Source organism: Anomaloglossus baeobatrachus, chromosome 2, assembly GCF_048569485.1.
Source record: "Anomaloglossus baeobatrachus isolate aAnoBae1 chromosome 2, aAnoBae1.hap1, whole genome shotgun sequence".
Taxonomy (NCBI): domain Eukaryota; kingdom Metazoa; phylum Chordata; class Amphibia; order Anura; family Aromobatidae; genus Anomaloglossus; species Anomaloglossus baeobatrachus.
Window position 1 is genome coordinate 93431115 of NC_134354.1, and position 14126 is coordinate 93445240.

General features: G+C 49.2%; 1 protein-coding gene across 1 annotated transcript; it reads left to right on the forward strand.

The window, feature by feature from the left end:
- The first annotated feature begins 270 nt into the window (after window positions 1-270).
- On the forward strand, window positions 271-2571 carry LOC142283596 (protein kinase C theta type-like). Its single transcript, XM_075333132.1, has 5 exons — window positions 271-365; window positions 474-665; window positions 779-907; window positions 1001-1188; window positions 2007-2571. The coding sequence occupies exons 1-5, from the start codon at window positions 300-302 to the stop codon at window positions 2035-2037; spliced, it is 606 nt and encodes a 201-aa protein (XP_075189247.1). The 5' UTR covers window positions 271-299; the 3' UTR covers window positions 2038-2571.
- The last annotated feature ends 11555 nt before the right edge of the window (window positions 2572-14126 follow it).

Sequence of the window (14126 nt, forward strand, 5' to 3'; positions counted from 1 at the left end):
TTTTCTCATCAGATTTATTGCAGCTGAGCTGATCTGTGGGCTGCAGTTTCTCCACAGCAGAGGCATTATACACAGGTAAGTACGGCACACCTTCTATGTAGACCTGGTATGAATAGTCTTATACCCTCATCCTAATGCCCTCTGTAGACACTTTTTATCTCAGGCCACAATGGGGTCTTCCGCCCGGTTAATATAATAAATATGTTATTATCTTTTTTTCTACCAGAGATATAAAATCAGACAACATTTTACTGGACAACAATGGTCACTTGAAGATTGCTGATTTTGGTCTTGCCGTGATGAACATCTTTGGCAATGCAAAAACAACAGGATGGGCCGGGACGCTTAAATATATGGCTCCTGAGGTTAGGAATCATTTACATGTCCCTCAGTTATCTCAATACAAGACTGGACATCTCCATGTGTTCCGCTGTCTGGTCAATATTCTTATTGTCTTCTTTATGTCTTCACAGATTCTTTTAGAGAAGCCATACAACACAGCAGTGGACTGGTTCTCTGCTGGTGTTGTGATATATGAGATGGCTACTGGCAGATATCCATTCAGTGAAGATGAAATTGAGGAGAACATCGAGAAGGCACTGATCAATGATGATCCTGTCTTCCCAAAAGAACTGGACCCCCAAGTAAAAGCCGTCATAAAGGGGGTGAGTATAAAGGCACAACTCAGTAATAAAGTTTTTGAATACTATGAAAAACACAACAATAAAAAAGGATAACGACTGAAGGCTGAATAAATGTCTTCATTGTATGTTCCCAGCTCTTGGATAAGTCACCAAAGAGTCGGCAGAAATTCGTGGACAACATTAAAGATCATCCATTCTTTACGGAGATCAACTGGACAGAAACAGAGGGCGGCAAAGCATCTCCACCATTCCACTTACCACCTGTAAGTATATGACCCCGAGAAGATGGTGAAAGCAGAACATCTCTATTGTGTGACTTCTTTATAAACACTGATTCTTGAAAATTTTGTCCACAGCCACCAGGGATGACATCAGATGCAATGAAAGATGTCCTTTCTTTCTCCGAAGCCACTAAACCACGAATGGCTAAAAAAAATCAAAATCTTTTCTGTGGATTCACATTTGCTGATGATGGATGGAAGGTTGTAAAGCAGATGCAGAAAGCTAAAACACCTAATCGGAGACCTAAAACACCCCATCACAGGTGAGTCATTGTAAATGGGACTGGGATAGGGGTCATGAAACCCCATCTTGTCCCATGAGAATCAGTTAGCACAGTGTAGTGAGGAAAACTCTTAAGGGGGCTTTACATGGTGCGATATCGCTAATGATTTATCGTTGGGGTCACGGTGTTTGTGATACACATCCGGCGTCGTTAGCGACATCGCAGCGTGTAACACGTACGAGCGACCTTCAACGATTGCAAAAGTGGTTAAAATCGTTGGTTTTGGAGAGATCGTCCAAACACCAAATATCGTTGTCAGGTGAGTAACGAGGTTGTTTGTCATTCCTGCGGCATCACACATCGCTATGTGTGACACCGCAGGAATGACAAACAACTCCTTACCTGTATCCACCAGCAATGCGGAAGGAAGGAGGTTGGTGGTAGGTTATGTGCCGCTCATCTCCGCCCCTCCGCTTCTATTGGCCAGCCGCTTAGTGACGCCGCAGTGACGTCGCTATGACGCCGAATGCACGTCCCCCGTGAGGGAGGGATTGTTCGGCGGTCACAGCGACGTCGCTGCAAGGTATGTGCGTGTGACGCTGACGTAGCAATAATTTTTGCTACGGCAGCGATCAACAAATGTCGCACGAGCGACGGGGGCAGGTGCTAACGCTCGCGACATTGCTAGCAATCGCTAGCGATGTTGCAGCGTGTAAAGCACCCTTTAGTGTTGCTTACAGTTTGCTGATTGCCCATAGGGCCAAACCTGGAGGTGTTTTCCCATTAAGATAATCCCATTTCATGTGTCCCATTAATATGTAAAAGTTATTTCTAACCTAGTATCTCTTTTTGTGAAGGTCGCCTACCACAGAATCTGGAGGAGGATAAGATGGTGGAAATAAAGAGCTCTGAAGACATGCCCCAGCAGAGCTTCTAATGGAAATGATATGCACCAGAAAGAGCCAACGAGTCTTAGAGTGCACTCCTGACTACTTGTCAGTCCTGGCTCCTAATCAATCAACACTAGGAGTGTCCTGAGGGCCGTGACCTGCAGTGTAACATGCAGCCATATCCACTCCTTCCTATTGAAGGCTGGGGGTGTTGCTACATTCTGGTGCTCTGCAGTGTCCAAATACAAGAAGAAGATGAAGACCATGAAAATCCTACCAGGAGTCAGTAAAATGACCGTGGACCAGAACTTCTAGATGGCATGTTGCCTTGTGCCCCCAGGGAAGGACAGTTATCCATAGGCCATGGTTCCCTAGAGGTTTCCCCCACAGGGGGTTTTTCCTCTCCTGAGTGCCGATGGATAAACACAACATAAAAACAATGGCAACTTGTCATCTTCTGCCCTAGGTGGATCTCCTACTACAACCACTAGTGGCATAGAGGAACCTAAGAGGACTTTTACGAGCAATAAACAGGACAATTCACCATCATGTGCTAGTAATAGTTTCAATTTATATCTTATGTATAAGTATTTTTTTCTATTTACCCTTAAAGAGAACAGGGTGTAATGTATTAACTTTTATTCACATCAGGGCTGAACTCCTGGTCACTATGGGTCACTGCTTTACTCTTCCTTCCAATAATTTGGATACATTTCCCCTATGATTGTGTTTTTTCACTAAAATCTCAGCCAGGGATTAACACCTCAATATAAATCTCCCTTCAGTCTCTAGATTTCTGAAATATTCAGTCGTTCTTTCCTAAGGTAGCACTTCCACTGACTTCCAGGCGTGCGGACCTGGCCACTGTTCCCTGTTTGATGCAATGTTTTAATGTTTCTTTAACCCCTTAACAACCACCAATGCGCATTAAAATGCCGGTCACTCAGGAAATAGGAAATAAGGAAATTGTGCCCCCAGAGCTGCAAAATCTCCAGGATTTCAGCTACCAGGAATAACAGAGAACCTGGAGAACACGAACGAGACCAGTTACATAACGGTGATCCTGTGCCTCTCTCTTCTCTCCTTGTAGTTGTTCTGGGAGATAAGAGGGATACAAGTGCTGTCCTGTCAGTGAAGTTAGAATCAAGTTCAAGATCAAATCAATGAACCCTACCCCAATCTCCTGATCATCACCCCCAGATCATCACCCCAACACCATTCCCCGTGTTATCCCCCTAATACGATTAAATTTTATTTTTTTAATTTTTTTTATCTTATGATTTTTTTTTCTTTCTTTACTAATAGCTGGGTTAGGGTTTAGTGTTCTGGGTTTTATAAAATTTACACAACAAAAGTATGAAAAAAGAAAAATAATAAAATACAACAAAAAAAATACCAGTGTTAGATTAGGTTTAGGTTTACTAGTGTTAGGTTTGCTTTTAGGTTTTATTCTTTTAATGTTAGGCAAGTATATAAAATACAATAGTGGCCCTCAGAATGCTTACTATGGAGCAGGCGTATACGCTGCTTTGCTACGGCAGTTCCGGGACAGATACAGAATTTGCCTCTAAAGCAGAACTGTTTTGAAACAGTGACAACTCGGCTTTCTCCACAGGATCCCACAGCCTGATGGTAGCAGAGTCAGTCGTCACTGCTGAAACGTCAGTGGCAGGGCCAAGTTCTGCAGTCCCCTCTTCATAGAGCTATCCTGATCAGTCCTTTTCCCTGCAAATTCCCCAGTTTCCAGCAGCCTATGGTACAAAAGTTGACGTCACTAATTTTACCTCCTTTGATTTTTTCAAAATTTTTGTCACCCAAAAAACCCTACAATTAATCGTCCAGGAAACCAATTTATATGCCCTTCAATACATAAAACCCATGGCCTTCCATTTCTGTTCATGGAGCTTCACCAATGTCTCTGAAATAGAAAAAAATTGGGGTATTAGCCTCAACATGAATTTATTGAAAAAAACAAACAAACAAACAAAAACCCCATACTCTGCTTCTCCTGGGCAACAAAATCTGTCCTCAGTACTCCTTTATTTACAGCTGTAATGACCCTATCCCGTTATGAAGCCCTAATGAGTTTCCCTCATTTTAGGGACAATTCCCAAGTTCTCTAAGAAATGACCCTGATTATATTATTGGATCTATAAAACTCTATGAGTCCATGTGACGTCCAATAAAATAATCTGGCAGCATACGAACATATCACACGAATGTGAGAATTTGGCCTAAGGGATTTAACAAATAGCAGCATAATTCCAAGACATACAGCACAGAAGAAATATTTGCATCCAGTGACTTACCGCTGACATCTCATCTGATTAATTTTCTGATGTTTCTTCTCCATCTGGTCAGACCTTCATGTCACCATCTTCCAGCTATGACTCGTCACTGATCACCGCAGCCCTGAAAATAGCAAGGTCACATATATTGTATACATATATTTGCCTCCTAAATAAAAAATACCCCCACATTGCGCCCCAGAATGCATATATGTACCCCACCATTAATGTACTATTAGCCATGCTCCATTCTAAATATAAAGTGATAAATCAGCCAGCAGTGTGTCTCCCATTAACTATAATCTCTGCCACCCAATAAATAGAAATTAATCAGTCTCTGTGACTCTCCCCCCAATTAAGTTTAAGGTTATGTGTCACATAATAACATCACCTGCTTCTCCACATACGTAACATCCACCTTCCCCATATACGTAACATCCCCCCCTTCCCCATTTCTGTCACCTCCCCCCCTTTTACACATACAGTACAGACCAAAAGTTTTGACACACCTTCTCATTCAAAGAGTTTTCTTTATTTTCATGACTCTAAAAATTGTAGATTCACATTGAAGACATCAAAACTATGAATGAAAACATGTGGAATAAAATACTTAAAATAGCGTGAAACAACTGAAAATATGTCTTATATTCTAGGTTCTTCAAAGTAGCCACCTTTTGCTTTGATTACTGCTTTGCACACTCTTGGCATTCTCTTGATGAGATTCAAGAGGTTGTCACCGGAAAAGGTCTTCCAACAGTCTTGAAGGAGTTCCGAGAGATGCATAGCACATGTTGGCCCTTTTGCCTTCACTCTGCGGTCCAGCTCACCACAAACCATTTCAATTTTGTTCAGGTCTGGTGACTGTGGAGGCCAGGTCATCTGGCATAGCACCCCATCACTCTCCTTCTTCGTCAAATAGCCCTTACACAGCCTGGAGGTGTGTTTGGGGTTATTGTCCTGTTGATAAATAAATGATGGGCCAATTAAACGCAAACCGGATGGAATAGCACGCCGCTGCAAGATGCTGTGGCAGCCATACTTTTTTAGAATGCCTTCAATTTTGAATAAATCCCCAACAGTGTCACCAGCAAAGCACCCCCACATCATCACACCTCCTCCTCCATGCTTCATGGTGGGAACCAGGCATGTAGAGTCCATCCGTTCACCTTTTCTACAAAGACAGGGTGGTGGATCCAAAGATCTCAAATTTGGACTCATCAGACCAAAGCCAAGATTTCCACTGGTCTAATGTCCATTCCTTGTTTTATTTAGCTCAAACAAGTCTCTTCTGCTTGTTGCCTGTCCTTAGCAGTGGTTTCCTAGCAGCTATTTTACAATGAAGGCCTGCTGCCCAAAGTCTCCTCTTAATAGTTGTTCTAGAGATGAGAAGGTGTGTCCAAACTTTTGGTCTGTACTGTATGTAACATCACTCGCTTCCCCACTCAGCCCCAAACAAGTAACTGTAACCCTTCTGCATGCAGCTCCCTCAGTCCACAACCCCCCATGCATAACATAACATTTTTCCAAATGCAGCCCTCCAGCTGCAGCCCTACGCAAGTAAACCTAATCCTTCCCCAGTCAGCCCCCAGCAAGCAGCCCCACAACTAAAACATCCCCCCCTGCTTGCCCAAGTGAATAACATCACACCCCATTTCCTGCACAGGCCCCCAGCATGCTGACCCACATCACTCCTTTCCCCATCCAGCCGCACATATGTAAAAATCACCCCTTTCCTTCTACAATCCCCCAATAATGCAGCACCTTCTCTGTGCAGTCCTTCAACATACAACCCCTATGTAGGAAGGTCCAGTTATACTGTGCCGCCAAAATGCAAACACCACCTCACATTACTCACCCTTAGTCCTGTGTATCAAGCCCCTCGCTCAATGGAGCAGCCCTTCAGTCTTCACAGTGCAATCTCCACAGCTCTTCATCATCTCCACCAGCCACAGCACATGCCTGACAGTGATCAGCTCTGCACTGGAGGAGGAAGCCCCACCCCTTCCAGTGACATTGTCACCTCACAGGAGCAACTACATTCTAGCAACAGGGAGATTCCTGCAGCTCCATTGCTTATACTGTGCAGTGGACCAGCAGGATCGCACCCGGTGCACCACTTATAGTGTCGCGGGCGGAGGAGGGGATGTCGCGCTCTCCCACTGCTGCTCGGGTCCAGCTGCCGCGGCTGCTGCGGCCTGCTGCTGCTCGGTGGCTCGAGCGATGAGCCGGATCCCGGGGACTCTAGCGGCGCTCCTCGCCCGTGAGTGAAAGGGGGTTTGTTGGGTGTGGGGATGGTTTATTGTCCGTGACGCCACCCACGGTTGTGGTGATTTGGTTGACACCACCGCTGCTCTGTATGGGGATCCCGGGAAGGGTGGTATGGCCAGTTGTTGTGTTGCCCCTCCGTGGGTAGGGGTTGGTGATCCCGGGGCCCAGTGATGAGATGGGAGATGCAGGGCTTGGTGGGCGCAGGGACGCGGGGGCAGCGCGGTGCCTTGCGGCACTGTGGTACTCACTCAGCCTGAGACGTTGACACAGTTTTACGGTAAACCACACGGCTGGAAAGACGGTTCCCACGGACGGCTGCACTTGCTCTCCCAGTAGGTAACGGTGATGTCCCTTTGACCTGCACCTTGTGTTTCTATGTTGGTAGCGATGGGTTCCCACCGGTAACCCGCTCCCCGGCTTGGATATGGGCCGGAGGAGCCCTGCTTTGCCCGCAGACGCTGGCCCCGAGGAACTGGTGCCCTGGCGGTGGCGGTGTTCCTCCTTAATGGTTGGACTTTTGCCTTCAGTCGGGACTTGGTTGTTGGGGGATCGACGTCCCCTTCACTGACCGATTTGGCAAATTATGGCGACTCCTAGCCTTGCCGGGGTCCGAGGGGCCCCTGTCCTGGTGCTGACTGTTCTTCGTATACTGCTCCAGACCGCCGGGCCACTACCCGACCGCGGTCCTTCCAGCAACCTCTGAGCAGTCCCCCTCCAGACAATCACCGCTGTTGCTGACCTTGCTGACACTGTCCTGCACTTAGCCGGACCAACTTCAGGGCTTTCTAAGCTCACTTTTACTCTTTTCTTCTTTGCTCCACTACCACTTCACTTTCACTTAGCTGTTTACTCCTCTCCATCCCTAGCTGGACTGCCTGGTTCTTCCCGCCTCCAGAGCTGTGAACTCCTCGGTGGGCGGAGCCAACCGCCTGGCCCACCCCCTGGTGTGAACATCAGCCCCTGGAGGAAGGCAACAAGGATTTCAGTAGCTTTGGTGTTCCTAACTGGGATGTAGGGTGTGGTGGTGTGATGACCTGTGACCCCTGGCTTGCCCAGGGCGCCACATTCCCCCTTAGCAAAATGCAGACCGTCCGCGGTCTGCCCGTCCAACACCGGTTTTATTTTCTGTAAATGTATAAAAGGTAACATATAAAGCATAACATCATCCCACACGGGAGGCACATTTCTTAAACGTTACTAAACGGTTTTACGGGTATGGTTTCCGCTCTCTCCCACCCAAGCAACCTGGCCCTGATGCTGCCCCTAAAACCCAGGCAGCACCCCTTGACCCACAGTCCAGCACAAGTTACCCGAGCGGGATCTGTCCTTCCCCTCCAGAGGGTAGCCACCGGTTCCTTTGGTGGCTGGGCCCCAGCCTGCTCTGCTGAGGGCCCTTTCTCCAACCTGCCTCTCCGGAGGCGGCAACTGCGGAAAACGGTACGGTAAAACAACTTATTTACAAGCCACTTAACGTTTGTGGTTGCCCTGCAAGTTCACGGGCTTGTCCATGGATAGTTCCCATGCTAACTTTTTAAACGGTCCCCACGGGGACAACGGTGCCGGCTCGGGCCGGTTCAATCACTGTTAATCAGGTGAAGTACACGGCAATCATTTTGCTTATCATCATTTTAAACTTTCAAACACTTTTAAACTTTTTAAACTTTCAAACAACACTCTGGTGGTCCCAACGGGGACTGGACAACGGTACTCCGCTGCCCTACTCCAGACCTTCAGCTTCATCCGAGGGAGGGGGTGCAGGCCTCACTCTGCTCTCCTGGCTGCCCCGCAGTTTGGCATCTAGGGCAAACCACCCCCTCTCTCCGCAGTGTCGGGTATACTGCACAATATCCCCCGGCATCAGATTACGGCCGGGGTGCTCCTCAGGCAGGTGGGCATTCACATCCCGCCGGGCTACAAACACTTCGGCCTCCAGGCCCGGTTCATAAATAAACCCGTAGCCCCGGCGGACATCAAACCGCCTCACCTGCCCCTCGTACAGCGGGCCCCGGACACGGAACGTGGCCTGGCGGAGATTTTCTTTCTCCCTTATAGCTCGGGCCACAAGCTCGGCCTTCTTCCTCTCCCGCTCTCCGATCTCCAGGCCCAGCGGTACCGGCTCCCTGTCCCAATACGGTGCTGGTGCGAGCTCCGGCGCATGGATCAGGCCCCGCGGGACATCCTGGACGTTGCCCACTGTCAGAGCTCTGGGCGGCAGGTCCCGCGGTGTCTTGGCCTTGGGCGCCGCCTTACAGCGACAACCCGGCGCCACCTCGGCCGAGGTGTGGGGGATGGGCACAGGGGCTTTCCGCGGCTGGGCTTTCGGCTCGGAACGGGTCACCAGCTCCGGCTCGGGGAACTTCTCAGGGACTGCCTCCGGTGCAGACTTCGGGGCCTTCCATGGCAGCACCTCCGACTTGCCATGGGCTCTGACTGCAGGTCGGTCCGCGAGGGCGGACGGGCTGGGTATCGCTACCGGTTGCGGTGGCAGCGGGCCTAGTGGCGGGGTCACGGCCTCCGGGACGGGTGGCGAAGGAGGCAGCGGGGGGAGAGGGTTTGGACCGGGTCCCTCAGCCGCAGCGACCGGTCCCTCGGGGACATAGGGGCGTGGGTCACTCACCCTCCCTTCCTCCACCTCCTCCTCGCGTCTCCGCACGGTGGCTATAACGTCCGCCATGTCGGTCTCCCACTCCTCTATGAGGAGCTGCATCTTGACCTGCAGCCTCAGGTAGAGCTGCGCGGTACGGATTTCCACCCACGCCGTGGTTCCCGGCGCGGGGGCTACGGTGCTTCGGGACGGCATCCACATTCTGCTGGCAACTCCTTCCAGGAACAGGGTGACTGCAGAGTCCTGGCGTCCCTGCTTTTATAGCTGCGCTCACATGCAGCCAGCCGCCATCGCGTCCCCCTTAGCTTCTTTCCGGCCCCTCCTTTATTGGGGCGGAGTTTTGGCCTTCGCGCCTCTGCTACTCGAGAAGACGCTCGAGTGGGAACTTTTCGCGCCAAAGATGGCGACTTCTGGAAATTTTCAGCCGGATACCTCCGGTGGTTACAAGGCGCACCTCTACCCAACGGCAGAGCGGTAAGATCCTGTTCGTGACGCCAAGTTGTCGCGGGCGGAGGAGGGGACGCCGCGCTCTCCCACTGCTGCTCGGGTCCGGCTGCCGCGGCTGCTGCGGCCTGCTGCTGCTCGGTGGCTCGAGCGATGAGCTGGATACCGGGGACTCTAGCGGCGCTCCTCGCCCGTGAGTGAAAGGGGGTTTGTTGGGTGTGGGGATGGTTTATTGTCCGTGACGCCACCCACGGTTGTGGTGATTTGGTTGACACCACCGCTGCTCTGTATGGGGATCCCGGTAAGGGTGGTTTGGAGCAGCCAGTTGTTGTGTTGCCCCTCCGTGGTTAGGGGTTGGTGATCCCGGGGCCCAGTGACGAGATGGGAGATGCAGGGCTTGGTGGGCGCAGGGACGCGGGGGCAGCGCGGTGCCTTGCGGCACTGTGGTACTCACTCAGCCTGAGACGTTGACACAGTTTTACGGTAAACCACACGGCTGGAAAGACGGTTCCCACGGACGGCTGCACTTGCTCTCCCAGTAGGTAACGGTGATGTCCCTTTGACCTGCACCTTGTGTTTCTATGTTGGTAGCGATGGGTTCCCACCGGTAACCCGCTCCCCGGCTTGGATATGGGCCGGAGGAGCCCTGCTTTGCCCGCAGACGCTGGCCCCGAGGAACTGGTGCCCTGGCGGTGGCGGTGTTCCTCCTTAATGTTTGGACTTTTGCCTTCAGTCGGGACTTGGTTGTTGGGGGATCAACGTCCCCTTCACTGACGGATTTGGCAAATTATGGCGACTCCTAGCCTTGCCGGGGTCCGAGAGGCCCCTGCCCTGGGGCTGACTGTCCTTCGTATACTGCTCCAGACCGCCGGGCCACTACCCGACCGCGGTCCTTCCAGCAACCTCCGAGCAGTCCCCCTCCAGACAATCACCGCTGTTGCTGACCTTGCTGACACTGTCCTGCACTTAGCCGGACCAACTTCAGGGCTTTCTAAGCTCACTTTTACTCTTTTCTTCTTTGCTCCACTACCACTTCACTTTCACTTAGCTGTTTACTCCTCTCCGTCCCTAGCTGGACTGCCTGGTTCTTCCCGCCTCCAGAGCTGTGAACTCCTCGGTGGGCGGAGCCAACCGCCTGGCCCACCCCCTGGTGTGAACATCAGCCCCTGGAGGAAGGCAACAAGGATTTCAGTAGCTTTGGTGTTCCTAACTGGGATGTAGGGTGTGGTGGTGTGATGACCTGTGACCCCTGGCTTGCCCAGGGCGTCACAATAGCAAGTGAGAGCAATCTGGCCATGGGCCCCCCGAAGCCCCCAAACAACAGGTCAGATTGTCCTCATTACTAACAGCCCTGTATGGGCCACCCTTACCTCTGGGCTCCTGTGCTCCCACCACTGAGGATGGCAAACGCAGCCGCCAGGGAGACTCTCAAAGTGCTGCATCAGTCGTCCTGACAGCACTCTCCTGACAGCTGCCGCCAGGGAAGATGCCCCGCCGGCCCCCCCCTAGACATACCTCTGTCCAAATGGTAACTTTTATTAGTAGTCCCACATGGAAGAGCAGATCTAGATGCCAATATATTGGGTGGGGGTAGAAAGAATGGTATCGCTAGTATGTTTGGTGCTTGAAGTAGGATGCAATAGTGTGATGAGTATGTTTGATGCAAAAATACTGAATGGGGATAAAATGGGCCCTAGATGTAAATATGCGGCCCAATGGAGGTGGCACAAGGTCTAATTTTTGTGGGAACCTTGGATATCTTTATACCATGCTCTGAATGTCTCTACAGTGGAGGGGTAGCTGAATGTGGCTCGCAACAATCTCTCAGAGCTGAATGTAGCTCTCAAAGTAAGAGAAGTTGGAGAACATTGCCCTGGAGTACCATAGGAGAGGTAAATAATAATTACTGTATCTGGTTCTACTGTCAATGTCCTTCAAGAGGTAGGATACATCAAGCAGGCAATTTATGAAACTGATGTATCAAAAGTTAAAAAAATCGGCAAGATGAGTGGATCAGACAAAATATTTAAACTCCCTCTCCAAACATATTTCCCTTTGAAATTCGCTTTACAAAGAAGTTATTCTTCATGAAGTTAATGTCCCATTTATGCTCTGGGTCATTATTTCCCAAAGCATAAAAAACCTAAAATGTAAAAGTAAAAAAACCAATATATACTCGCTCTCTGCTCACCTCTCCGACTGCTCCTGCAGTTCCTTGCCTGCTGTCTGATCCTCAGCGCCTCCTTCACCTTATATCTCTAGGCAGGGTCTTCCAAATGCAAGTGGGCCCCAGAGTAAACTATGCTTGGACATTGACTTCCGAGACCTACAGCCGGCAGTTGAAGAATAGAGGGAACACCAGGCTGCAGACGCGATGTGACTGTGGCAAAAAAAAGGACCACACACAAGGTAGTGAGTAACGTTGGTTTGCCAGTGAAATTATGAAGTTCGTACATTTTTCTTTTAAACTTTTTTTTTGCAATTGGTCAGCAAGATGGAGGCCGCAGCTGGCTGCTATCTTGATTAATTACAAACGATCCATATTTTCCAGAATGCAGATGTGATGTGAATTCAATTCCACTGTAATAACTTCACCAGTCTCTATATCTGAGCATCTTTGAAAAGGCACATTGGTAATAGCTTGATGACTGGGTCAGAGTATCTCCAAAAACAGCAGATCTTTTAAAGCAGCACTCCAGTGGGATTTTTTTCAGCATTGTAATAGTGCTTTCAGCCTAAAGACCCTGCCCCTACTCTTAGGGGTACTTTGCATGCTGCGACATCGCAAGCCGATGCTGCGATGTCGAGCGCAATAGTCCCCGCCCCCGACGCAGCAGCGATATCTTGTGACAGCTGGCATAGCGAACATTATCGCTACGCCGGCTTCACATGCACTCACCTGCCCTGCGACCGTCGCTCTGGCCGGCGACCTGCCTCCTTCCTAAGGGGGCGGGTCGTGCGGCGTCACTGCGACGTCACACGGCAGGCAGCCAATAGCAGCGGATGGGCGGAGATGAGCGGGACGTAAACATCCCGCCCACCTCCTTCCTTCCGCATTGCAGCCGGGATGCAGGTAGGAGATGTTCCTCGCTCCTGCGGCTTCATACACAGCAATGTGGAACGAGGAACAACATCGTCCCTGTCGCTGCACCGGCATTATGGAAATATCGGACCCTACACCGATGATACGATAATGACGCTTTTCGCTTGTTAATCGTATCAAAAAGGCTTTACACACTACGATATCGCCAGTGACGCCGGATGTGCGTTACTTTCGATTTGACCTCACCGACATCACACCTGCGATATCGTAGTGTGCAAAGTACCCCTTAGGGTCTGTGTGCAAATTGCGTATTTACATGCGTTTACGCAGCGTTTTGAACTGCAGCGTAAATGCATGCATTGTGCTTCCCCAGCAAAGTCTATGAGAATTAAGCAAATTTCATGCGCACGTTGTGTTTTGAAACGCAGCATTTTGGATGACAAATTTTTGACAAAATCGATGCGTTCTAAGAAGCAACATGTCACTTCTTTTGTGTGTTTTGGATGCTTTTCCCACTCTGTCTATGGGAGCAAGCATCCAGAACGCATCAATTCTGCATTCAAAATGCATCCAAAACGCAGCATTTTTGCTGCGTTTTGAAACGCACATGCAGTGACAAAACGCTGTGTTTTGTCACGCCAGAACGCAACGTGCGCACATACCCTTATACTCACCTTTTGATATTTTCACTTTTTTGGGGCGTCCCTCTGTTCCCACGGCTCTATCTTTTAACCACAACTTCTGACAGACTGGAAGTCACAAATTTCATCACAGCTGCTCAACACAAGTCTATTAGAGCCAGAACAAGTCCAAAACGAGACTCTCATAGACTTGTATTGAAGAGTGACCTATTGGGCATTCCATGAAACACTAGAGCTGCCATCCGGTCACAAACTGCAGAAGACTGACCAGAGCGGAAGTAATAAGAGATGAAGACACCTGTGGGTGAGTATAAAAGTAGGGTCAGGGGACTTCGATTAGAAGCACTACTCCAGCAATAAAATATATATATATATATATATATATATATATATATATAAAAGTTTGAATAGGGCTTTAAAATGTTCCCTGTATGCGTTTGTTGGTACCATTTAAAACTTGGTTCAAGGAAAACAACTGCTGAACTGGTGATAGGGTCATCATGGATCTTAAGGATCGTTAAGATATTTTGTCTGTACAATTCCACTTAAAAAACATGCAATATATATCAATATTGAGGTAATGCCAGAAACAATAGAAATATGTCAGAACAGACAGTGCTTCACAACATGACATGAATACAATGCATAAGTATTCTTGCTGTGTATTAGCATCTCATAGACCAAGGAAACAACATATGTTGTGGGGTTGTAAGTAACCTTCAATGCATAATTGCTTCAAAGCACTAAAGCATCTGTGAATATCAATGTTAGGTTAAGGGAAGCAATGGAATATAAAAA

Excerpts from the sequence above, each read along its gene's own strand:
- LOC142283596 (XM_075333132.1), top strand. The coding sequence starts at position 300 with ATGAACATCTTTGGCAATGCAAAAACAACAGGATGGGCCGGGACGCTT. Across the intron at positions 666-778 it reads TAAAAGCCGTCATAAAGGGG|CTCTTGGATAAGTCACCAAA; the intron begins GTGAGTATAAAG and ends GTATGTTCCCAG. Across the intron at positions 908-1,000 it reads CACCATTCCACTTACCACCT|CCACCAGGGATGACATCAGA; the intron begins GTAAGTATATGA and ends TTTTGTCCACAG.